The following is a 26,566-nucleotide window of genomic DNA, read 5'->3' on the forward strand; positions in this document are numbered from 1 at the left end:
CATAGGCAGCTGGAAATTGAACTGAACAGTTGCTATTAAAATCAGTAATTACACAAAAGTTTCTTGTATATGGACTATAGTGTCAAACAAGTTTTACTCCCAAGCTGAGAACAGAATCCACATAGATTTTAACCACACTTAAGTGTAAATTAGGCTGCATTCACACTGGCATATTTGCTGCAGTGCTGGGAAAGACCCTTGGCTCTCCCATCGCTTGTCTGCGCAGGTCGGAAAAACTCCAGGGCCAGGCCCAAGATATACAAGTAACAAGCCAGTGGGTGTGAACTAGAAGGCCATAGAGGATTTCAGTTTTAACGCAGCTTCAGAATTTAAATTACAGTAAATATAAATACAAAACATGAGCGAGATAATCCACTTGCCTTCTCTACATGATAGAAAGTTAAAAGTATCTTAATGGAGAGGGACAGGGAGTGAGAGAAGCAAGCAGTTCCCCTCTCCCTCTGCCCAGGTCTTAGTTGGAGATAGAATCGAAGTTCAGTGCTTCTTCCCAAAATTGCAGCGCTAAAAGAAAGGAGCTACACTTGACCTACTGCAAGATCAGTGGTATTAGGATGTACATTATGTGGCGTGGAGTGAGTGCACAGAAGAGGGTGTTAAAGGAGTGTAGGAGTAATAACAGGGTAGGTGCACAGACGTTTAAAAGATGGGGAGGTGCCACCTCATGGTGTTCAAGCAAAACTTCCTAATTAAGTTGGAATCCTTTGTTCTAGCACAACAAATAGTGGGGGAAGTTCATACCAGCAAATTTTCCCAAACGACATAACCGCTCTTCCTCTGCAATGCAGAGCTGCAGGAGTGGGTTCCATATGGTCAAGGGTATCTGTGCCCATAAAGGTCAACAGGGGCAGCAGTGTGCCCCACAGTTCTCTGCATGCCAAGGTTCATCAGCAGGCCATGTGATACAGAAAGGGTTTCCTGAAGGTAAGAAGTCCGCAAGCCACTGCTTTAGGGTATGCTACCCACTAGCAACCTGGCTTAGAATCTGCCTCCAACCACATAAGGAGGCAGGTCAAGATGTGAGTTGCACAGAAGGGCAGGGCAGGTGCAAGCCACGAAAAATAGCAAAAACTGCAGCAGATGCTCTAGTTGGCCAAAAGGGCAATTCATAAGCCAGCGATAGTAGTGGAGACGTAGTAATGGGAGCTGGGATCAACAGTAGCACAGGTAGGATTAACATCTACAGATATCGATACCTGTGTATAAACAGCCAGGGAAAAAAAGAGGTGACAAGGCACACAAACACAACACACACGTCTTTTAATTCAGAGCACAGTTAGAAGGGTTTGAAAAATGCCATTTAGTCCCGCAAGTTTCATAATGGCAGGAGCGAATTAGCAGGTCACAGCACACCCTCCATCAGTAAAAGCATAAGTCTAGCTAGTCTACCATGAAACATAACTTCACGATGTATCGACAACTCTTGGTGGTGTCATGACCAAACCATCTCCCTGGCTGTAAAAGGAAGTGAAATACAAGAAATTCTTTTCTTCCCCCAGAAGCATTTCTCCTCTTAAAAATTAGTAATGCAATATTATTTTTTTAGAAAGTGATAAAAGAAATATTTGCATTAGCAAATATTGCTGCTAAACATTTTCATCCTTAGGTTTTGTGTAGTAAAAATCCTCTTCTTTTGTGGAACCGTGATATATTGCATATTTCCACTGGGTGGGGTCTTCATGAACAGGTTATAAGTAAAGAGGTGGCTCTGTCTCGGATCAGGAGATACAGTAAGCTGTGTCAAAAAAAAGAGAAAAAGCCATGTGAGGACCAGTTACACATTACATGGCAGCAAAACGGAACTTGCCACAGATGTATATTAGACAATGATTTGCAGCCAATCCTGGCTTGAGGACAAGTGCGCCATTAGGAGACATGCATTTCTAACGCTTAAGAGACAAACTTTTAACACAGGCTCCTCCCTGCTCCCCAGTCCCTTGTCCATTCTGAAGAACTAGAGCATTGATTAGCGTTCTTTAGGCCCCTTTGTTTAAAGATACTTATATTTCTGGTTGCCTGACTAGTATTTATAGCTGGACGTGACATGTGTAGTGGTTATACATGAGGGGACAAGTGTTCTCTGGCCACAGGATCTAGTATCACTTGGGAGAACAGAGGCCTGTACACCTTATGTTATAGGGCTTGTAATGCCTCCCAGCCCTTCAAATGGACCCCTCATACAAAGCCCTGGGGCTTCCTGTGTAAACACACTCTCAGTACAACCTCTGGCGCAATGCCGATAGCATAACCTCGCACCGTGGGTTTCTCCAGAAAGCCCGCCACACCAGCTCACACTGTAAGTGTTGCACTAGAGGTTGCTTGCATTAGCACTCTGTCAATGCATAGGCATAGTTTGATACTGCCCTCACTTTCTCTCTGGGCCAGCAGCCCACACTTCAGAATGCTGCTTGTTGTTTTAATAGTGCTGCTCTAGTGAAACGCTTAAGATTGTACCATATCTAAAAATGCCATATAGATGCTGGGAAATTAAGTCCGCATGAACATCACCAAGCTTGATCTACACTTCACGGTCCCCGTCCCCCCCCCCCCCCGCAAATCATGGTAATGGGTTTGCAGTACAAGCCAGCTCTGCCTTCGCCACTACACCCAGGTCAAGTCCCACCCTCCAAGTGCCTGGGCCTTCTACAGCCCCAGCAAGGCTAGGCTGGAATGTATGCCTGCTTGAGAATTGAGCTGCTTTGATGGTTGGGGGTGTTACCAATATGCTTTTCAGCACCTACAGTGTTAGGCTGTTCTTTTAGCATTGATTTGGTTTTTTTCGTTTATATTCCATTTCTTAGCTACCTTGAATATAAAAAATTTAATACAAAAACAAGACATAAAATGGACACAACACGTAGGATGTGTTGCTGTAATGGCTAGTGTGGCCTTAATGGTCGATTCAAATGTTACAGCCCCAAGGGGAAGCTGCTGACAAACACTTCAGGTGCCTTCCAGTTACACAATACTGTTCATGTATTGCATACAATACAGAAATAGCAGATGTCAATTCATCCATTTCCACCCCCTACCACCACTCATTAAGTGTATAGGGCTGATTCCCGCCCACCTTACAAACATACAAAACATTTATGATCGGAGTGAATTCAGGCATTTGTCTCCCTCAGCAGACTGTTTTTTACTCTGTGTAAAAACAAGGATATTTGACTGATGCATTTCATGAGTTTGACCTGGGGGGTGTCTCCACCAGCGATTTACTCCGAGCTGGCTGCATGTTGAGGTCATTACGGATAAATGATGTTGTGGCTATCCAGCAGCCACTCAGAGCTTATCACAGAAAATCAGATTTCCTGAGACTGCTTAAAGTCTGATTCTTTTCCTCAAGTCAGGCCCCAGTATAGTTGCTGTGTCCCCAACCCCCACATTAACTCAGGTATGCTAGCCCTGCCCAGGGTTGTGCCTTTCACCGTGACCCTAGTGAAGGGGTGTTTCCTGTGTGTTTCCCATCCCTGCACAAACCAATTAGTGTCTACTCAGAAGTAACTCCCATTGTGCTCAATGAGGCTTCTCCCCTGAATGCCCATATCAGAACTTACAGAGATTCCCCTCTGAAATGGCACAGTTTAAAGCACACTTGTGGCTCCGATTCTCCAATGTTTGGTTTATTGCCTTAGGAAGTAACTATTTCACAACTTTGTTATGAAGATCCTGCGGAGTATCAGTTTGGTTAGAAAGGGGGCTGGTTTCCACCCCCTGTGTTCTCACCCCCCTCTTTCCCAGTACAAACATGTGTCTACTCAGAAGTAACTCCCACTGTGGTCAATGAGGCTTGTTCCTGAAATGCAGGTGCATCTGGACCTTCAGGGAAAAGGAGAAAGGGGGGGCGGGAGCCTCTTATTGGTTGAGCAGCCCTTGCCAGTCAGATGACGTTCACTCCAACCCTCAGCCCCAACAAGAAGTATGTTTTGTGAAGTGATTTTTAGTGGTGCGGAGCACTTGCTCGTGGAGCCCTGCATGGACCAAAGTGCAGCAAAGCTGATTCCTTTAAAAAAATCCAGTACTCCTCCATTTGCTTCTCTTTCCATTGTAATGGAAACACCTCCCAGGCTCAGATGGCACAGCGCAGGTCATCATGGGTTATTTAGGAACATAAGAGCCATGCTGGATCTGACCAAGGGTCCATCTAGTCCAGCATTCTGTTCACACAGTGGCCAACCAGCTGTCAACCAGGAAACCACAAGCAGGATACAAGTGCAACAGCACCCTCCCGCCCATGTTCCCAGCAACTGGTGTACATAGGCTGACTGCCTCTGGCACTGGAGGTAGCACATAGCCATCAAGACATAGCCTTCTCCTCCAGGAATCTGTCTAACCCCACTTTTAAAGCCATCCAAGTTGGTGGTCATCACTACATCCTGTGGTAGCAAATTCCATAGTTTAACTATGTGCTGGGTAAAGAAATGCTTTTATCTGTCCTGACTCTCCCACCAATCAGCTTCATGGAATGATCTTGGGTTCTAGTATTATGTGAGAGGGGAAAAAAGTCTCTCTCTCCACATTCTCCACACCATGCATAATTTTGTCCACCTTTATCATGTCTCTCCTTATCCTTTTTTCCAAGCTAAACAATCCCAGCTCATAGGGGAGAGGTTCCAGCCCCTTGATCATTTTAGTTGTCCTTTTCTGTACTTTTTCCAGCTCTACAATATCCTTGTTTAGGTGTGGTGCCCAGAACTGTACACAGTATTCAGAGTGTGGTCACATCATAGATTTGTATAAGGGTAGTATGATATCGGCAGTTTTATTCTCAATTCCTTTTGTAATTATGCCTCAACAAGCCACAGCCCCCATGGCTGCAAGTTTGCATATCCAACCCTTGCTTGGGAGTTGTCGTGTCATGCGAACCTGGTAAGCGTAGGTTATGTGAAGATTGTTGCGAGTTAAACAATCCTCACAGAACTCTAAAACAGACCATGGGTTATGCGAGGGTTGTTTAACCCTCACATAACCCACGCTTGCTGGATTCTCACAAGAACCCCCAAGTGGGGGTTGCATATTCAAAATGGCAGCTGCAGATGCTGCAGCCTCACCATGGGTTAAATAACTAACGGTAAGCTGTCATGTCATCCAAACAGCCCCTCTGTCTTCCACAAATTCTAGAATGGCAGTTTTTTCTTCAAGAATGCAAGAGGTAGCTGGCTAACAACTGCGGTGGTGAAAAATTCCTGGCAAACTAGAGCCATGCTTAAGCAAGCAACTCAGTTCCATAAGCACATCACATACAAGCTAAAGGGAAAGTATTATCAGTGTGCGCGCACGCACACACATCCAATAGTTCTTTAAACCTGTTGTAGGAAAGATGCAGGTTTGGAATTTGAGACATTTCTAACAGCCCAAGGTACATCCTCTCCTCCACTTATTTATTTATTTATTTATTTATTTATTTATTGCATTTATATCCCGCCTTTTTTCCTCTTGCAAGGAACCCAAGGCGGCTTACATTATCATCCTCCTCTCCATTTTATCCTCACAACAACAACCCTGTGAGGTAGGTTGGGCACCATTCTGAACTGTGATCATGACTGGTAGGGTGGGAACAACTTTTGACTGTGTTTGCTGGCCAAGTCAAAAAGTGTAGTTGCCAGTCCCCCAGTCCCATTGATCCATGTAAGCCCCCCCGCCCCTGGCCCATGGCAAGGGGAGCACGCCAGCTTGAGGGCCGCAGTTTGAAGGCACTTGCCCTGGCCTTTCATGAGAGAAGAGCAGGTGCAGAGCAGACAGCATTGTGTGCCAATGCTGGAGGGTCCTCCATGTGTCTTATAGCAGCAGCACCCACACACATCCCTCCTCTGGCCTTGCATGAGAAAAGGGCCAGCAGGAAGAGTGGCTGGTTGGCTGCTCCTGTTTGAGGGCACCTTGAGGGCCTTCAAGCAGTGGCATCCCCACCCTTCGGATTCCAGAGGAGGAAAGGCTGGCAGGGTTAGTTTTTTTGTTGGTTTGGCCCTCTCCAGCCTTCTTTTCATCTTTGGAGCTGGGGAGGAGGTAAGGATTGCTGCACAACTACTGTCCACCTTCGCAGCTTCAAAGCTGGGAGGAAGGTTGGCAGCTTGTCATGTTTGCCAGAGGGCAGCGCCACACTCACCATGGTGAGAACTGTCAAAGCCTCTGGACAGGTAGATGTGTGTGCGCATCATGCACGTGCACACACGCATATGCAGAAATGCCAGAAAAACCAGAAGATGTGACTTGGGGGGCAGGCAGAATTCCGCCTCCTGAGGAGTTTGGCTTTTGTTTTTGAAGAACTGTAGATTCTGGATTGTAGATTCTGGATTTTCAGGGTGCAGAACATTGATTTTTTTGCACGGAGTAAACACTGGAACCGGGAATACTTTGGATATCTATTTATCAACATAGGTGCCACTCTTGTGCAACTACCTCAAAAAGGCAGCTGTGCACCAGGCTCAGACTGAAATCAGGACACAAGTTTTGCCATTCAAAAAAGCCACAAGAGAAGCTCCTCTGCTAGGAGATTCCCAAAGTGTCTTTACGCTGCATTTGTCACTTTAGCACCAGTTTGCCTTTCTTCATTTCAAGCAAAGTGCCTTCAGTCTGCAATGACAAGGAGCCCTCAGGTCATCATCTTCTGTCTTTTCCAGTAATGTACAAGCCAAATCTCTGAATCACTCACTGAATACTTGAAAGACCAGTTTGACACAATTACCTAATCTGTACTTTTTATGGCACAGACTCCCTTCATGCTATTTCATTATATATTGTCAGTATTGCTGACAGTTTCCCTTTCTTTCAAGGTGGTAATCCTGCTTTACAGGCAACTGGCCCTTCTTTGTTGTCAAAAGGCTATCAATGAGCCCAACAAGCTACAGCATTCTAGGTCTGATAAAAGGGTATCTAAGATTGTCCAGCCTAGTTCACTTCAACTTCAATCCCAGAAGCCCCTGCCAGTATAACCACTGGTCAGGAATGCTGGGAGCTGAAGTTCAAAACATGTGGATATCTATTTTCTGTGGATAGGGTGGAATATAAATCATAGAATAGTAGGGTTGGAAGGGGCCTATAAGACCATTGAGTCCAACCCCCTGCTCAGTGCAGGAATCCAAGTCAAAGCATCCCTGATAGATGGCTGTCCAGCCTCATCTTGAAAGCCTCCAGTGTGGGAGAGCCCACCACCTCCCTAAGTTTCTCTCCTCTTAATTTCTGTTCTTTATGACGGCTGCTTAAACTGACAGATTATTTTGTGGCTCTTTTCTAGTTTGATTTTTATTTTAAAAAATCTGGATTCAGGACAGAATTGAATAAGTGTTATGGAGGGTCCCTTGAGATGCTTTAGTTCATCATTTGTGCTGGCATCAGGAAAGGCCCATCTAATTTTGTAGTCTCGACTCCCCACCCCTTTCCTGGGGCATTAGGGTCTAAATATGAAAAGACCTGGGGTGAGATCCTCCCCCTGCACTACAGAGGTCTCTGTGGGGATTTGATTACATAGCTACAGTTAAAGCTAGGATCAATTTTGCCCAAGCTCAAGACAGCCCGCCACCCTGGGCTCTGTTGTCTTCCACATATGGCGGGGCCTGGCTTGAGTTTGCTCTGTGAGCAACCTGCTCTTGTGTGCTGGACTGGGGCATGTGGGTGGGGGGAAGAAAGGGTCCAGCCTTTGAGCAAGGAGTGAGGCTGAGGGATCTTTGGCCCCTTCCCACACTATCACTCCTCAACAGCTGGGGGGGGCAAGTGCTCCCCTTCTTGGCCCCTCCAGGAAATTCCTGACTTGTGTGGCGGATAACTTCCTCCTACAGTAAGTAGAGGAAGGAACTAGAGGATTGGCTATCCTTGACTTGATCCTAACCAACAGAGATGACTTAGTGGATAAAGTAGCAGTTACAGGAACTCTGGGGGAAAGCGACCATGTTGTACTTGAGTTCTTGGTTCTAAGGGAAGCAAAAGCCAAGTGTAGTCAAACATGTACCCTGGATTTTAGGAAAGTTGATTTTAATAAACTCATAGAATAGTAGGGTTGGAAGGGGCTATAAGGCCATTGAGTCCAACCCCCAACTCAAAACAATGATAAGTAAGGTCCCATGGCAAGTGACTCTAATGAGAAAAGGAGTCCAAGATGGGTAGGAGTTTTTTAAAAAGAAAATTCTCAAGGCACAATTACAAACAATTCCAACAAGAAAAAAAGGTGGAAGACAACAGAAGAAGCCAATGTGGCTTCACAAAAAGCTTAGAGATGACCTGAAAACAAAAAAGCACACATAAGGGAAGTGGAAGGAAGGCCAAGCAACAAAGGAAGAGTACAGGCGGTTAGCACAACATTCCAGTGATGGTGTCAGGAAGGCTAAAGCTGAGAACGAGCTGAGGTTAGCGAGGGATGCTAAAAGCAACAAAAAGGCTTTCTTCAGATATGTCCATAGTAAAAGACAGAGGAAAGAAATGGTGGTTCAGCTATTAAATAAGGATGGCAAAATGATCACGGATGACAAAGTAAAGGCTCAGTCTTCCCCCAAAAGAGGGTCGATGACCGCCCTGGCAAAGGCGAAGTACAGGCCGGAGGGGCAGGATTGCAGCTTGAGATGGATAGGCATATGATCAAGGAACACCTAATTACTTTGAATGAGTTCAAATCTCCAGGGCCAGATGAACTGCATCCTAGAGTAATAAAGGAACTGGCAGAAGAACTCTCAGAACCACTGTCTATTCTCCTTGAGAAATCATGGAGGACAGGGGAAGTGCCAGATGACTGGAGGAGGGCTAATGTTGTCCCTATCTTCAAAAAGGGCAAAAGGGAGGAACCTGGGAACTACAAACCAGTCAGTCTGACATCAATCCCTGGGAAAATTCTGGAGCAGATTATAAAGTAAGCCATCTGAAAGCACCTTGAAAACAATGCAGTGATTACTCCAAGCCAACATGGATTTGTCAAGAACAAATCCTGCCAGACAAATCTCATCTCATTTTTGGATCAGGTCACCTCCCTTGTGGACTGTGGAAATGCTGTGGACATCATATACCTCGACTTCAGCAAAGCTTCCAACAAAGTGCCCCATGATATCCTGATGAGCAAACTAGCTCAAAGTGGGCTAGATGAAACAACTCTTAGGTGGATCCACAGTTGGCTACAGAATCGGACTCAAAGCGTGCTTATCAATGGGATCTTCTCTAACTGGAGAAAGGTAACAAGCAGGGTACCGCAGGGCTCAGTCCTGGGCTCAGTGCTCTTCAACATTTGTATTAATGACTTGGAGGAGGAGGTGCAGGGAATGCTGATCAGATTTGCAAATGACACAAAGTTGGGTGGGATAGCTAATACCTTGGAAGACAGAAACAAAATTCAAAGTGATCTTGATAGACTGGAGTGCTGGGCAGAAAACAACAGAATGACATTGAATAGGGATAAATGCCAAGTTCTGCACCTAGGAAAAAGAAACCAAATGCACAGTTACAAGATGGGGGATACGTGGCTCAACAACACTACAAGCGAGAAGGATCTTGGAATTGTTGTCGATCACAAGCTGAATATGAACCAACAATGTGATGTGGCTGCAAAAAAGGCAAATATTATTTTGGGCTGCATTAACAGAAGCATAGCTTCCAAATCCCAGGAAGTACTAGTTGCCCTCTAGTCAGCACTGGTTAGGCCTCATCTGGAGTACTGTGTCCAGTTCTGGGCACCGCACTTTAAGAACGATGCAGACAAACTGGAGAGGGTTCAGAGGAGGGCAACAAAGATGATCAGGGGATTGGAAACAAAGCCCTATGAAGAGAGACTGAAAGAACTGGGCATGTTTAGCCCTGAGAAGAGAAGACTGAGGGGAGATATGATAGCACTCTTCAAGTACTGAAAGGTTGTCCCAGAGAAGAAGGCCAGGATCTCTTCTCGATCATCCCAGAGTGCAGGACACGGAGTAATGGGCTCAAGTTACAGGAAGCCAGATTCCAGCTGAACATCAGGAAAAACTTCCTGACTGTCAGAGCAATACGAGAATGGAACCAATGACCAAGGAGGTGGTGGGCTCTCCCACACTGGAGGCATTCAAGATGAGGCTGGACAGCCATGTGTCGGGGATGCTTTGACTTAGATTCCTGCATTGAGCAGGGGGTTGGACTTGATGGCCTTGTAGGCCCCTTCCAACCCTACTATTCTATGATTCCCAGCACCTTGCCTATAGAGTGGCTTCTTGTCCCCCATGGGGCGGGGCGAGGGGTGGAGAAGGCTACTGTGTTGCAGGAAACGGTTGCTCCCAAGGGCGACCAGGCTCCTGCTCCTCCCTCCCACCACGATGGCCATTAGTAGGCCAAGCCCAGAGACCCTGCCAAGGCCAGAGGCAAGAGCTCTGTGCCGCCATCACCTGTGACCAGCGACTGGGGGCTGCGGGTCTTCATGCCAAAGTAGACTTAGGGTCAATAGGAGCCCCAGAAGAGGATGGGATAATTAAATTAGGTTTGGTGTAGCCTTCAGCTCAGGAAATCTCATGGCCCATAGCATAGGTAAGAGAAAGACCAACAGGTGAGTGACTACATACAACTTGTGCCAATCGCAAGTAGGGTTTACATTTAAGATTGCCAATACTGATTTGCAGTACAACAAGACATGTTTATATGTTCAATAAAAGACTAATAAGCCAATTTCATTCCAATTCTTACCTTGGTTTGAATTAGTCCTTTACAAGTGCCAATGTTGACTTTGTCAATACTGGAGTCTACATTTTCTCTAATGTTGGTTTTCTCCAAAATATCATTCTTGCCTTCTGGAAGGGCCTAGTGAACAGAAATCATATGAAGCACTTCCAAGCAAGCCAGGTTCTACAAACTTGTTATTTAGAAATGAAGACTTTTCCTATACTGCATGCTGTAAGAACATCCTGAAACTCTGCATATGGACAGTGGAAGTCCCAAAACGTGAGACTGAAGTACAACTTATCCTGAGGAAGTGGCTTCTGCTGAAGACAGCAAGTGTGTGTCTTAACTTCTCCTTCCCGCTTTGAAATGTCTAGAAGAACTTGCCCATGTTATGACATCACCGCATTCTGCATATCCCCACCCTCTGCCAGTAGCAGCCAATATTATGAAACAGGGACAGGGAAAATGCAGAAGGTCATGACGTCAGGACATGGGGAAAGCTCTGCCAGACATTAAAAAGGAGAAGCTTGATACAGTTGCTGTTTCGGTGAAAGCCATTTTTAATGTAATGTCCACTTTGGCTCTCAGATCCTGAAGACAAATTCACTCTTCCAAATAAACTGATTTCATCATTGGCCTTTCCAGATACTCAGCTTGTTATAGCATAATAAATGCACAGTTATTACTCATATATTGTGTGGGATATAGCTGTGGATCTGTTGCATGGAATCTAGCTTTCAGGGGGATGAGTACTGCAATGTACTCAGACAATCTTTGTCACTAGCATGTCAACTGCTGTTGTGAGTGTTGCATGGTATGTGGCTTGCACAAGTATCATGAGAACTTATTGGATAGTGTGTGTGACACTACTATTGAGGAGAAACCATTCACCTCACTGCCTACAGTACTTTGAAGATGTTTAATTCTTTAAGGTTTTGAATATTTTTTTTCTTTAACTCTTTAGAAGCCAAACCCTTCCTACTGGTACTACTGAAGCATACGCCCTTTAAAAATTAAGAAGAGGGCCAACAGCAGAAAGGTTATCCTTTCCACGGCAGCAGTGTCCCACTGTCATTTTGTTAAACCTTTTCTTCAAATAAAATGTCTTAATTCTTTGTCTCCCGTTTCTCTCTCCTCCAACAATAAAAATGGGAGGGGGGAGTATCTTGTAGGCCACCCTGAGTGCCTCTTCGAGAAAGAGCACGATAAAAAGTTAAGAATGGATGAATGTATCTCCTTGACTTTTTAAAAGAACACATAAAACACAGTATACTTTGCATTCACCACCACCCCATTTGTTGCTTGGGGAATAGGATCATCCTACATCTGCTGTTTAATCTGAGCCACTGCAAATGTTGCACTAATGAAAAGATTTGTTTTTTTAAATGGCACCTGAAATTCAACATAAGGAATACAGCCTGCACTCTACAAATTGTTGTGTGAAAACCTGCTTTGAACACTTACTTACTCTTCTTCATTTTAGCAATGAAGTTGCCTAACAATTTGTTTGTTCAGTAATATTTCAAAGTCTCTTGGGCCAAATCCAAAGAGCCCTGGGTGCAAGCAGAGAGCATGTTTGTACACATAAGAACATAACAGGAGCCTGGCTGTATCAGACCAAAGGCCTATTTAGGCCAGAGGGTCACAGACTCCCTACCCCCAGGTGCATCCTCATGCCAACCTGCATGCTACCTGGGAGGGTCTCCTGATCTTGAGAAGAGGGTTTTCAGAGAAGAGGGATGCAATGCAAAGAGAAGTCCAGAAGAGCCTTGAGCACACTTCGGCCGGGTTGGCACAATCACAGGGGGAAATGCACTATGGGTTGTTTCCCCCAACCCCACACGCCCGGCACTGGTTTAATTACCCACGGTTTGCTGTGTCATCTGAACCCAGCATGCAGCAGAGGGGAGATGGCTTCTCACCCACCCCACAACCCCTACTACAAGCCATGGGCTTTGAGATGGGTTAGAAGCTACCCCTGGCACAACGCAAGCCAGGTTCGGACGACACAGCAACCCATGATGCAGCATGGGCAATAAAGCAAATGGCAGGAACACATGGGGGAAACAACCCACAAAACAAGGGTTGCTTGTGAGTGCAGGTGAGTGAGCATGCTGGCTCCTGCCCATTCTTGCTTTGGTAAATGCAAGAATGCCCCATTCCTGGGTTGTTGTTATGACGTACGAACCTGGGTCTCTTGGTTGTGTAGAATTAAACAACCCAGAGTTTTAACCCAACAACAAACCATGGGCAATTGGTGGGTTAAAACTCTGGGTTGTTTAATCCTAAATAACCCAGCATGCCTGGTTCACATGCTGTGACATGGTCATACATCATTCCTGGGTTATTTAATAAAGCCAGATATAAAGCAGAAGCGATAAGCACATGGGAGGCAGCACAACTCGCCTGGGCACAGCCATAACTAATCCATAATTAGTCATGATGTGCGGACTGGGTGTCTTTTGGATCCTAGCCTCAATTGCCAAAGTGGCAGCGGCCTAGGCACACCATGCTTTCTGAATGCAACGCAGGCACCACCATGTGCATATAGAATCACTGCTAATAATACAGATTTGGAATTTAAAAAGGAAAGATTCCATACTGTGCCACCCCCACTGCAGACACACTTTCTGATATTTTTAATCCTCCCAACAGTTATCTGGATGAACTACATAAAGCACACTTAGAGCTCTTGTTAGGAAGTGTGAACTGGGAACAGCAAAAGCAATCTCCTCCATTGCTCCTAACATGCAGGGATAAGCAACAAACTCAGCAGAGCCCCTCTGATATCACTCAACTACGGTGGGTCAGGCAGGTGAAAGGGCAGAATTGTGGAATGGACAAATATGGGAGATGGGACTGGGAACCCAGAAAAGCAACTGGGAGGAGAACTGGGCCACTGAATGGGCAGCGTGCAGAAGCAGAGACTGGGAAAGAAGGGAGTGAGCCAGCAAAAAAGGCAGGTGAAACATTGAGGGGTCATTTGTTACCTGTAGTTCAGAGCCCCCCAAAATGCAGGCCTTGTGTCAGCTCAACTGAGAGCAGGCCCAAATATGTATTGCTGGCATCTCAGAAAAGAAAAAATAAAGTAAATTAAAAGCTAACCCAAGTTTTCCTATATAGGATTAAAGCATACTTAGATTGGTAGGAATTTCTTTTCTTGCTTTGTATTTTAAAAGTTAACTCTCTAGTTTGGATACACAGAATGATCTGAGAGATAGGGAAGAATATTCCTACACCATCCTTCCTAGTGCAGTGGCACAACCAACCGATTGTGCACTTTTTCAGAAAAGCACCAAATTTACACCAGTTGCTGACTAATACAAGGTGATCATTTTCAGATCTGGAGGCACATGATATTGCATATATGCAGCCAACCGCACATGGAATAAAACAGTGACAAAAACTGCACTTTTCACAAAGGCACCAAATTCACACCATTTACAGACCAATACATACTGATCACTTTCATATATTGAGGCTTATAGTATAACACATGTGAGCATAGACAGCTGCTTGAAGTACTTCTATTTGAGCATAGTACAACTCACACTTTTTTCACAACATTTATACCATTTGTGGACTAACACATGGTGATGGTTTTCAAATGTTAGGGAATATGCACATACACATGCAGCCAATTGAAACATTGTTTCTATTTGAACATGGTATAATGTACAGTCACACACACACACACACACACACACACACCGTGACAAAAGTTCATAAAACCGTTAAACACACCAAGATAGCTTTAACAACCATACAACTGTAATTTTCAGAAGTTTGACACCATACACATGTGCACAAACATGTGAAACAAGTCTAATTTCTGCGGATTTGTGGAAATTGAGTATACATTTGGAATATATTGATAAAAAGTGTTATTTTTTAATTCGGCATCTGTGCTGAACAAGATAGTTTCAGAATTTCAAACTTAATTACTGTAGCATTTCCCCTCACAGGGACGCAGTACAGTGCAGTGCAGTGCATGGAAGGTTAGCCTTTTTGCACTTGCAGTGCCTTCTAACATCTTTTCACACAGCCACATGAGATTAATGATTTTATAAACTGTGGTCATATCACCTTGCTTCATATATATATGCCACTATGTATTATATTATGCTCAACTTGCTGTACATGCATTTGTTGTTGTTCAGTCATTACACATGTGCAATACTATAAGCATCAGTACCTGAACGTGATTATCATGTGCTAGTTCACAACTGGTATAAATTCTGTCCTTTGTTTAAAAAAGGAAAGGTGCATGATAATCATGAAAAATTAACTATGCTGCTGCACTGTTACTGCACTACATGGCAGTATGTTTCAGATGGATTGATCCAGCACTCATTTAAAAATCAACAGAACACCCCCCACCAATCTGAGTTATAAACAGAACCCTCATGCACCCGTTCTTTCAGTCACTCCATCCCAAAATAGTCTTGGATGTAAACATTCAAGGGATATCGTAACATTTTCCATTAAAATCTGAAGGTGTAATTTAAAAGTACCCACCTCTAAGAAATGTAGTCTATGGCTTGGATCGCACAATCACAGTGTGCTTAAGAAGCCACAGTGGCTTGTTAACCATCCTACGAATGCCGGTCACATGCTGGCTGGTTTGCATAACTACTCTCTCTGGGCATAGCTTGTTGTGTAATCCAAACCCAGTGAGAGTGGCTAGTTGGGGTGGTTAACAAACCACTCAGAATCCATGGCTTGCTGTTGGGGTGGATAACAAACTATCCCACAACCCTACAAGCCACCCTTGCCAGGTTTGGATGACACAAGCCACAGTGGCGGTAACCATAAATAATGGCTAGTAAGCCAAGTCAGAATTTGTGGATTCCCAGTTAATGGAAAAGCCAACTTTTTTTCTGGTAGTGTGGATGCAACTGGTTTAAAAGAGCATTGTAAAAATTAAAAACAAATACCACAGTATTCTAGAAAATAGTTGTGAAGAGTACCTTTTGACGAGTATCTATTCCAAGCACGGCTAACAGGTTTTCCTGACAGTGAGATTCAACCCAAAGATGTCTTAAACCAGATGAGTTACTGGAGTGAGTAAGGGTTTTCCATAAGTTTGCTGAGTCTGTGCTTTAAAAGGAAATTTAATTCAGATTAATTGAAGATCACCAAATACATACCTCACAGTAGGCCACTTTTCCTGCTTACATTTTAAATGCAGCCTCACAGAGAACAAAAAGATAGTTAACACATCCAATATGCAGGTGAATTTAAGTATATGGGGACTTAGTAAAGGAAAGCATAAGTGAGCACTAATACAACTGAAAGGCTACCAATTTGTGAAAGTTTAAATATACCCTCACAAAATTATAATTCCCAGGAGCCTCAGTGAAAAGCAACAAAAAGGTGGAATAAAACCAATTTAAATTAGCAGTGTAGATAGGCCCTTGCACTCTTTCATGCTTGTAGTTATAAAGCAAGTAACTATAAATTAGAAGCATGCTTGAGAAACTGTGTGTACACATCTCCAGCCTGAGAACATATTTATGTATTGTGCATTAGAAAACATTCCTGACTCCACACACCCCTTGTGGTGGGCAACACAGGCATTTTCCTGCAAAAGCAGTTAACATCTGTCTGTTTCTAGACGCCCTTGCTTCCTTTAAGCCAGTGGATATTTCAAGGACCACTTTCCATTCCTATCTGCACAGGAGCTAAGATAGATATGACAGACTAGTCCACAATAGCCAAGCAAGTGTACCTACTGTGGAAGAAAATAATTAGGCATCAAAATTATATCAGTTTGAAGAACATGATCCAGTATATCTATCCACGTTTTTAATAAGACTGCCCACCCTGCCAGAGAAGTTGCTTTCAAAAACAACTGAAAATGGGAATCTAGAGCTTTGTGTTCCTATCATAAGCTTGGAATAAACTGGTGCATATGTGAATATATACAAAGCTTCCACAGCAAGTTCCAGGCACAGATGGCTCTTTCCTGTAATCTATGGAGTGGTAACATTATGTCCATATGAGGGCATATATCATCTTTAATTAACTTAAATCAACATACCATATTTGGATGCATTGCCTCCTCAAAGCTATTTAGACAGTTATATTTCTTTGGGCTGCTTCACACATGCATGATGGTCCCCTGATGACTTGTAGCATCAGGTAGTGATTTGCATGTGTGACTGAGCAATTATAGATTCAAGGCCTCAGCTCAACCTCAAATGCAATGCTTTCAATGGAGTTAGTTCACACATTCAGCCAAGAGCCATGAAGCTCTTGGCGGTTGGACTTGATGGTCTTATGGGCCCATTCCAACCCTACTATTCTATGAAGCATCACAACCCACGCAGAGAGGCAAACTCAAGTAATGCACAGGCTGATGTCCCAAGTCTCAACATATCTCTCTTCCATCAACCCACAAGCTGAAAAAGAAACCTCAGCACCGTTCCTGTTTTACAGACAGGGAACTGAAGCTAAGTGTTTGTGAACCTCTGAAGTCAAGACCACCACTGAGCTGGAATTTGAGGTTGGTTTATTTGTTTAAAATAATTTATATCCTGCCTTTCTAAGAGATCTGAGGCACTGTACAAACACAGATAAGACTGATAAAAATACAAAACCAAATTCCCGATCACCCAGAATAGATACCATATCTGAGATACCCAAAAAACAATGCCAAACCATCATCAGGCTTGCACAATTGCAAGCCCCCTTTGCTGATCCAGCCGTCCATTTGAGCCACTGACTATGAAGCTTAACTCCAGCTACAGCAACCTGAGCAGCTGCTGCAGCATGGGAATAGTAATAGAATTCTACCTTGTAGATAAAATGTATGGGGATGCTATTAATTCAGCTGGTTGAATTTATCTTTCTACCAATTAGCTGTGACAAAAAAACCTGACTGCTAGGTTTTGGATGATGGGCCTTGGCTCCATGATCAGCCTAAAGTAATCCAAGGTATGGGAGACCTTAAAATTACCTGACATTTTCTTCCTCTCAAGGGAGGGAGGGAGAAAGCAGGGGATTTAGGGGAAGAACGCAAGCACTTCACAGTCTTCTACACCATTACTCAAGTTTTAATCTAGCTGGACTTTGACCCTATCTTCAGAAAAGACTGATTTATATATCAAATAAAAGAGATGTATAGTTATTATGTAATTAGGTAAGAGTTGGATTGTATTAATGTATATTTTGGAAATATGTTGAAATGGTATTGATTCAATAATTATACACATACAGCAGGTGAGACAGGTCAGCTGACACTAAGGTTACTGGGGAGCTTCCCAGAGAAGTTGCCCTCACAAGGGATTAGAGAGAAGATCTTGACTCATGGAAGCAGCAACAATTGCTAGGAAATAAACACAGTCAGCAGGGAATAGTTACAAAAATAAGACAACATGCAGGAAGAGAGATAGGGAGCAAACAGGCAGTCAATAGGGATCCTGTTTTATCATATGGGCTCCCACCATTCCATGCTACCAGAGCTCTAAAATATGGGTCCATTTTCTGCTCCATCACCACATTTTCCAGGAACTTCAGTAGCTTCTTGTCCATCCAGAAACCAGCACAACCCAAACCCATGCACACTCAAACAATAATTAAACAATTACCAAAGTTGTTTCTTTGTACATTCAGGAATGTTTGCATCTTCCGTCTTTGTATCGAGGACTTGCTCCAAGCTGCTTATTTTCTCCAAGAACTGTGGTGCAGGTACTTCTGGAAAGCTCAGTTTAATAATACCTTCAGAGTTGAAGACAGCCTAGAGAAAGCAAAGGAACACTAGCTCATTGAGGCGACTGCCAGCCTGTTTTATACAGGGGCAAACATACAGCTTGATTATTATTCCTGCTTATGCTATCTATAACAGGGGCCTTTGGCCTTGTTTGAACAACGCAAACCTATCCTCTCCATTACAGAGATTTAGCAGTCCTGTGGATCCTCAATTCATTATCCAGGAGAGGAAAAATACTGTGTCTAGTGCACTGAGCCCACCCATCCAAGATTACCTTGGAGCTCCCACCCTCCATCTTTGTGTGACACTACTGGTCCTCTTCATATATTTTCAGCCAGATTTATGAAGCTATAAGAAAATAGGTAATTACATTCTACTCTAATAGTTCTATCTGTTCTCAACATCCTCCTCAACCTGTGCTATCTTAGAAGTCCCTATCTTTTATACCAACATCTAATTATTTTTCTTGTAGAACAACCTAAAGAATATTGTGCTTTTGTACTCAATCAACACTGCTTGTAACTAAGACTCAGTCAGAACTACTTGCCTACTTCTGTGTTTGCTTTTGGGAGTACTAAAACATGCCTCCCCTTTGGGGCATTTTAAAACACATTTGCATAGTTTTAATGCTGGAATTCAGGCACCATTTTCCTTCTTTAACTCTGGCTGCATTTGCCCACCATGCCATTTAATCCTATTAGTTGTGGCAACCCACATAACTTCACTGATGACAGGACACTGTATCCAGTGGGATGCCACGATGCTTAAACAAAATCACATGTGCCACCACAATCAATAGGAATAAAAAGCAAGGTGGGCAAGCAAGGCAGAGGCCTGTGAAGACACAGAAAAAAAGTAGCTGAGAGAAGCTGCTACTGCTAGGGGAAAAACGGGTACTCAACAGTAGCCATTGGTAAGGTGAGTAATTTGGGGAGTAGTGTAATCTGTCTGGTTGTGTCAAACATGCTACTTTCAAAGGAAATAAAGAAATCAGACTATTTGACACAGGCCTACTTACAATAGTTGTAAAGTCACAAGGAAACATGTGACAGCTACAGGACCTGCTCCTTACTCACATGCATGACACTTACGCATGTTAAGTAAACCGATGGGAATTAAAGCAATACTTTTTCTACTCAAGGATTACTCGTGTGGATTAAGCAAGAACACAATTTTGTCCAATATCACAAGTGACTGCTCCTCCCACACAAACTGCAACTTCTTCTGAAAAGTGTTCCTACCGTAGTTAATAGATATACCTTTATTTTAAAAGTAGAGGTTTACTTTGCTGCTGTAAGTTTGCAACCCAAGGCAATAGGAGAATTTACCCATCACTAACTCTGGATTATTGTTTATGAGCAGCATGCTTGTAAACGTTCCCCTATTGTTCCCACCACAAGTGCAAGCAGCTAAACAAACCATAGGTATTTGGTCTGAGGTTTGCTTGAAGTGACATATGAACCCAAACCTCTGGCTTGTCTCGAAATAACCCAACAACCCAATGGTATTTCTCTGGCTTGCCAGGAGAAACACAAGCCAGAGGTCTGGGTTTGCATGTCACACTAAACAAGCCAAGGAATGAAGGTCTGTGGTTTGCTTAGCCACTCCTAGCTGCAGTGGGAATGATCAGGCAGCATGCACAAGAGAAGGAACCTGGCTTATGGGGACGTGCGAACCGTGCTGCTAAATCCTGAACAAGTAAGGGTTAATTTTACAAGCTTGAACACCAAGAAATACAAAATGGTATAAAAACTGATTGTACAGACACAGATGTACTCATTTGAAGACAGTAGCACTAACACAGGTGAGGAGAACCATTTGAATGATGTATGAACTTAGATACTTTTCTAATTTCATGAACAATAATTTCAGTTGCACCATGTTTGCCGAAAAGTAAAAGGAAGAACTGATGACATTCCTTACTGCATAATGAAACAATGTATTGTCTTAGTTCCATGTTGCAAATTACTTAATGGTGACACCATGGAAACAACATGTTTGACAGCATTCTTAAACAGAAGAAAACAGAAGAAGGGTGGGGTGGATTATGATTAGCCTATTAAAACATACCTTCACTGGAACATTAGTAAAAGTTTCTTTTCTATTGTGCTCAGTTGTTTTGGAAAAGAACTGTCTGCATGAGGTAGTGGGGTGACTATCCTCGACCTCTGCATCATTTGTATCACTTTGTTTTTCATGTAAGTTCTCCAGGGACTCTGGGGTGTTGCTTAAGTTCTCCAGCTTGACCTCACTGAAACCTTCGAAGTCACCCCAAGTACTGTTAGATTCCACTATGCTGGTGTCAGGAGGACTCTCCAGCGATGCTTCATAAACTCTTTCATCACCACTCTGGCTAGGAAAGCTCTTCTGAACCATTTCCACGCTTTCATCAAGATTTCTATTTTCGTTTAAGTGATGTACATCAGCTTCATCGCTGTTTTCACTGAGAGAGATGGCACACATCTCTGCTGACAGAGCTTTCAAAAATGACTGGCTTGAAACTTCCACAGCACTGTGCATTTCCACTAAATTCTGCCCCTGCATTTTTCTGTTATTGCAACAATGAGGACTCATTCATGAACATCGACCAACAAAAAGAGCCACAGAAAACATGGCAGGTGGTAAAAGACAAAAATGTTAATGTTTCAAAAACATAATTGGGTGCTTCATTGTGTCTTGAATAGTTTGCAATAATGTTGCTAAGCAAAACAGCATGTCCTTCAATGTCTCCCTAAATCATCAATGCAATGCTTGTTTTTCAGTCTTAACTTGCTTCCAATCCAGATTTCAGTCTGCAAAAGAAGGGTTATAAATAAAGACCCCTCTGATAATACTGTGTGTAAGGCTTACAAAAGATAAGCTATTAGGCAAGAAAAATGTTCATGCTTAGACAAATACATTCCAATGTGATGCGGTGAAAGCTCACAAGTTAAAGAAACAAAACCCTTTAAAAAAAAAAGATCATCCTTCTACATTTTTACCTACTATGGCCAGAATCGTGCAACTAGTTTTATATGCCTAAGGGGGTTTTGTACTTGTATTTCTCAAATAGCAGCCCCTTGTGTGACATGGCAACCCAGTTTTGAAACAAAGACCATTTCAAAATCAGTTTGATATAGATTGGGGTGGGTGGGTGCTGAATGAGCATATACAAACTTAAGGCAGTTCCTTTGGATCCTGGCCTAAAACTATAAAAATCCCTCCCCCACAGCCTTTGTGTGCTCCACTTAATTACTTCCTGGTTCAGTGTTTGCCACTACCTTTGAACTGGTAAACTATGGTTTGTGTTTGCCCTGCAAACCAGGATTTGATCCTGGTTTGATTTGATCCTGGTTTGCAGGGCAAATGCAGTCCCTAAGTTCCTGGCCTGGATATGCTGTGCTGCAAATCAAGCAGTAACTAATTAACCGGAATGCGCAAAAAGAGAGGGTTCTAATTCTGTGTAATTGAGGCCACTGAACTGTCTATGACGATATCTGCACTACCAATTTGAAGTTGTTTTATAGTCTTTCCATGACACTAAGGATCTCTTAACATAATTTTGAGCATCTCAGACTATAATTCCCAGAATTCTTTGGGAGAAAATGATAATTAAACATGATGTAAAACTGATATAGGCTTGCCATATAATCCTATGACAAGGACCTCTCTTAAATGTTTCATTATTCAGGTAAAAAAACATTCCTGTGCTTCTGTGGATCGTTTAAACAGCTCAAAGAAACTGCATATGGAACAAGAAAGCTGAAGTTGGCAGAGGAAGGCACACTTCTTAATATTTACTATGATTTTAGTTTTAATGGCAGTATTGCTGGAAAAAAAAATAGATGTCTCCTAGTATTAAGATATCCATTCATCATTATATAGGATTGTTAAAAAGCAAGACTGGAAGGAATTCTGGATCTGTTCAATATATTCAAATAATATTTGCATTACAGCAAGATTTAGAGCTTGACAGTGACAAATATCACATTTGACAACAAGCTACAGTCTATGTTGCCAAAAAGCCAGCTTGTTTGAACTGAAAGTTTTCTGTACAGTTTTATTGGATAGTAAAACCCTTGACCTCTTGCCTAACACTGTGAACTCACATCACTCAGCCGGGGGTGGGGTGGCAGGGAGAGAGACTCTGCTTGAGATGGTAACTTTAAACAAAAAAATCAAATTAATATTTCAGTCCACATAATTTAGGAGTTTTTGACAGAATTTGTGCACAATAATAATTTATCCAGTTTAAGAAGAGGGTCCCAGAGATGTGAAATATACAAAACAAACCCTCCATTAGATCAAATGTCTAATAAAATCAAAGCCCAAAGAAAGGCTGAAATTTTTTTGAGTTATGCCCCCAAATGATAAACATGTCTATTCTAAAGTAAATCCCTCTGAGTTCCGTGCAGCTTATTCCATAGTAAGCACACTTAGGATTGAAGCCTGAGGTTGCAACCCTAGAAACACTTACCTGGGAGTAAATTCCATTAACTCAACGGGATTTACTTCAGAATAGACATAAATAGGATTATGCTGTTTGTCTTCGGAACACAACTCTCCAAACTGAAGTTTAGAAATAAGACTCAGAAATAAGACAGAGGTTTAAAAATAGGTATTACTCATTAAACATCCTATACATGTTTAATGAATAATAAGTCCCACAATGCTCAGTGGGACTTACTCCCAGGTCAGTATAGGATTGCAGCCCTACCACAGTGTGACAGGAAATTTTCCTGCCAAAAAGAGTGTTTCCATACTCGTCAATAAATCCCATCAGGAAGACTCTTCAGGATAGTTTCACATTGCTAAAAAGCTGGCCTTCCCCAGACAAAGCACCTGTAAGTCAGTTTTGGAAGTACATTGATGATGCTCCAGATTCCTCTGGAGCCAATCAGGTGCCCCTTAAACTAGCTTGTGTTTAAGGGGCTACTCTGGGCTAGTAAGTGATAAAAGGTGTTCACAATCTGAGGAACTTTAGGGGCTTTAGCAGCATGCTCCTTTGCATATGTGGTTTTTAATGTTATGTAAACTGTTGAGGTTTCCGTTCCCATTTGTATCTTTACATGACAGAACACTGGCAATAACCTCAGCCCATAGCTACCCAAACCCAGCCATTTAACTAACTGAAAGGTGAGGAAAGACAATCCCACCCCTCGCCCCCAGCCCCCATACAGACACACTATCCAAGAGAAAATATGCTGGAGAACTTTAGGTACATAAAGGGTGAGTGCCTACTTTTAAGTGGGAGAAAAACAGCCTCTGTCTGAGGAACTCTACTTGCCTTCCTCAGCCTTTCTGGGGGTTTGCCAATCATGAGTGGAACAACAGCCTGCTGTGAAACAGTATTTTAAAAGTTCAATTTGCATATATTAATCAAAAGATGTGACTATGTTCTTGTATTGGGTAGGCCTTGTTACATGAATAAAAACATTCCCAACTAACTTCGTGGAGCTAGCTCTTCACCATCGTACTAGCTAAACAATTATTGTTTTTGGGACAGCCAAACCACCTATGCCGCCTCTGATAATTACAATTCAGAATCCAAGAAGTTGCCACTAGGTTATTCTATGGCCATGGGGTGAATCTGCCTTGACAAGCCAGTGACTCTTCCCGCATACTCAGAAAGAGCAGCCACTGTTATCAGCAGATGATGTCACCTTGTTCCAACCATACCCTAAATAATTTGGAGTGGAATAATGTGATACAACGATGAGCCCACATAAATGGGTATTTATGGCCTATTGTAGATAGCATAGTTCTCCCATTCTGGATAGAATGTGAAGGAAATAAAATGCTAGCCTTCTGAATCAGCTTAAATTGCTAACACAATTCAAGCTTTTGAGTCACCTCAAAATTCTTCAGACAAATTATGGGGCGGGACTCAGTGGTAAAGCACATACTTTGCATTCAAATGGTGTTAGCCTCAACTGCTGGCATCTCTAGTTAAAAGGATTTAAAGTACAGCTGAGCCAAAATTCTCAGAATACTTTTTTTTAACCTCTTCCCACAGAAAAAAGGGGGGCATTTGACTAAATTGCCCACCACTTTTTTGGGTGGCAGCCACCATTTCTCTCCCCACAACAACCTCCAGACACTTGTTCCAGGGTATTAAGGAGCATGCAAAATGGCAGCCAGGTTGCCCACAAAGACTTCTGCCAGCAAAATAACCTTTGGAAATGAGAAAAACTGTGCCATGGGTAACGGTGAACCCCAAGAGTGATGGAAAATTTCTCCTCTTCCTCAAGAATATTCAACAAAATGGTGTGTGTGTGTGTGTCCCCCTCCAGTTTTACCACCCACAAATAGGGTAGAGATTTCAGGGGGCCATTTTGACTCAGCTCTAATTTGAAATAGCAAGTCTGGAGACCACCTCTCTCCAAAAACCTTGGACAGCCTTTGCCAGTACAAGCAGACAAGTCCTGGGCTAGTTTGATTTGGCACAAGGCAGATTCATAAGTTCAATAGAATTTTAGTGTGCAGATCACAGGAAGGTTCTTAAAAACTGCTGCTGGCTCCTAGGAATTTGAAAGATTCTTTCCAGCCTAAGTGTTAATGTTCCTGTTTACTGTCTTTAACTGCAGGAAGCAACACATTCTATTTTGATACAACACTTATTCTAAAATTTACATTGGAGGTACTAACAATAGTGAATTAAAGTAGGGCATGATGAGTGGACATGCACAGATCTGTACCAAAATAATAACATACCAACTTTTATTACCATTCACCAAGTCTGAATATATTCCTGATGACATCCGTTATATATCAATTTAAGGATTAGGGAGGTGGTATTATGCAAAGTCCCATCCTTTGAGTCTCTAAAGAAACATTTTCTTTCAGACATCTTTAAAAGAAAAGCGCATTTCCCACTCCCAATCTCATTTGACTTCACACACTGTCACTGCTATCCCAGTTTTACACAAGGAGACAAAGCAGGTGAAAAGACACATACTGAATTAGCTGTAAGCAAAATCAATCCTTGAATTACTGAAAGGGGAGAGGCAGAGATGGTAAGAATTAAGTGACTTTCTAAGCATTTTTGAGAAAAACAAGTGACATTAAACATTTAAAGAGACGGTGGAAAGATTTTTTATCGTCAGAGCTGAAGTTTTAATTGTTGGGAGAACAGAATGGGAAGCCCCAAACTACAGCAGCTGCAAGAATGAGCAGTAAAACAGGAACACACACATACACACACCATTCAAATTTCCCCACTAAAGTTAGTACCAGAAAAGAAGAGGTTGCAGCCTTCGTATACTTCAGCAAAAGTTTCTACAAACCCTTTAAAACAATTACAGATAAAAACAACCCCACTCATTGTTTGGTATCAGTTATTAAGACAAGTGACCTCCCATGTACTTGTTCAATTGATCAAGCCTTATTAACAATCAATTTTTACATACCACACGGTAGATTAGGGCAGATACAAGTTAAAATGCTCTCCACCCCACAACCCATACACTTGCTTGGGCATGAATAAGCATTGAAGAAAGTAAAACTTACTTCGAAGTAAAACATGCACAGGGGTGGGCAAGCATCGGCCTTACACAAAAGCATGCACAGGGCCAGGCAAAAACAAACAAACAAACACTGTTCCCCTCAGCCTCAAGCACCCAGAGAGAACTTAACACTAACACAGTCCTGCTTCACAGGGTTATTGTGAGGATCACCAAGACAGCACACGCAAAACATGATCCCACAACTAAGGGGAAAGCAACACATAGGCACTGGGTGTAAGAGTGCAGTATGACAAGCGTGCAGGAAGGGCACTGGCATTCAAATCCCCGCCCACCCAGCCGCTCACTGAGTGTATCAACCATTCTCCCACAGCCAAGCCTACCTCGCAGGGCTGTTGTAAGGATAAAACGGGGAGCAGGAGACAGAGCACATCATTCAGAGCCGTCTGGAGGATGGACAGGATAAAAACGTAGGAAAGGTTTAAAATGATAATGCAGGATAATAAAGCCTTTAAAGGCTGCCTTGTCAGCTGCCCCGGAGCTATCAATTCACCCTACCTGATACCTGTCAAGCGCTTTCCCTTCCCTTTCCCTCCACCTCCTCACCCTCATCCGTTTACCCATCTGCCCTGTCCATCCCCTCCCTTCTCTGAGGAAGGGCCCTGGAGCTCCCGGGCCTAAGCGGCGGTTGGGCCCCACTAGGCCGAGGAGACGCCGGCGACGACACCGGGGCGGGGGATGGGGGCGGCTTACCTGCTCCGCCTCGCGCGCCACCGTCCCCAACCGCCAGCGCTCT

At 43.1% G+C, this 26,566-nt stretch overlaps 1 protein-coding gene across 2 annotated transcripts; it reads right to left on the minus strand.

Moving 5' to 3' along the window:
* Positions 1–1,413: 1,413 nt before the first annotated feature.
* CLBA1 (clathrin binding box of aftiphilin containing 1) lies at positions 1,414–26,566 on the minus strand. 2 transcript variants are annotated; one of them, XM_084837324.1, is made up of 7 exons: positions 26,524–26,566; positions 26,154–26,216; positions 20,399–21,120; positions 18,207–18,355; positions 15,585–15,714; positions 10,639–10,752; positions 1,414–1,753 (listed from the first exon to the last, which is right to left on the minus strand). In XM_084837324.1, the coding sequence occupies exons 3-7, from the start codon at positions 20,900–20,902 to the stop codon at positions 1,589–1,591; spliced, it is 1,062 nt and encodes a 353-aa protein (XP_084693450.1). In that variant the 5' UTR covers positions 20,903–21,120; positions 26,154–26,216; positions 26,524–26,566; the 3' UTR covers positions 1,414–1,588. The 2 variants fall into 2 exon arrangements, with proteins under 2 accessions (XP_084693450.1, XP_084693458.1); XM_084837332.1 differs by lacking the exon at positions 26,154–26,216.

This window comes from Heloderma suspectum, chromosome 1 (assembly GCF_057233095.1).
Source record: "Heloderma suspectum isolate Gila_16-S chromosome 1, 16-S_ref, whole genome shotgun sequence".
Classification (NCBI taxonomy): Eukaryota; Metazoa; Chordata; class Lepidosauria; order Squamata; family Helodermatidae; genus Heloderma; species Heloderma suspectum.

Coding starts and splice junctions, on each gene's coding strand:
- CLBA1 (XM_084837332.1), bottom strand. CDS start 20,902: ATGAGTCCTCATTGTTGCAATAACAGAAAAATGCAGGGGCAGAATTTA. Junction 15,715..18,206: donor TGTACAAAGAAACAACTTTG/GTAATTGTTTAA, acceptor TTCCTTTTAAAG/CACAGACTCAGCAAACTTAT. Junction 10,753..15,584: donor GAATAGATACTCGTCAAAAG/GTACTCTTCACA, acceptor TCTGTTCACTAG/GCCCTTCCAGAAGGCAAGAA.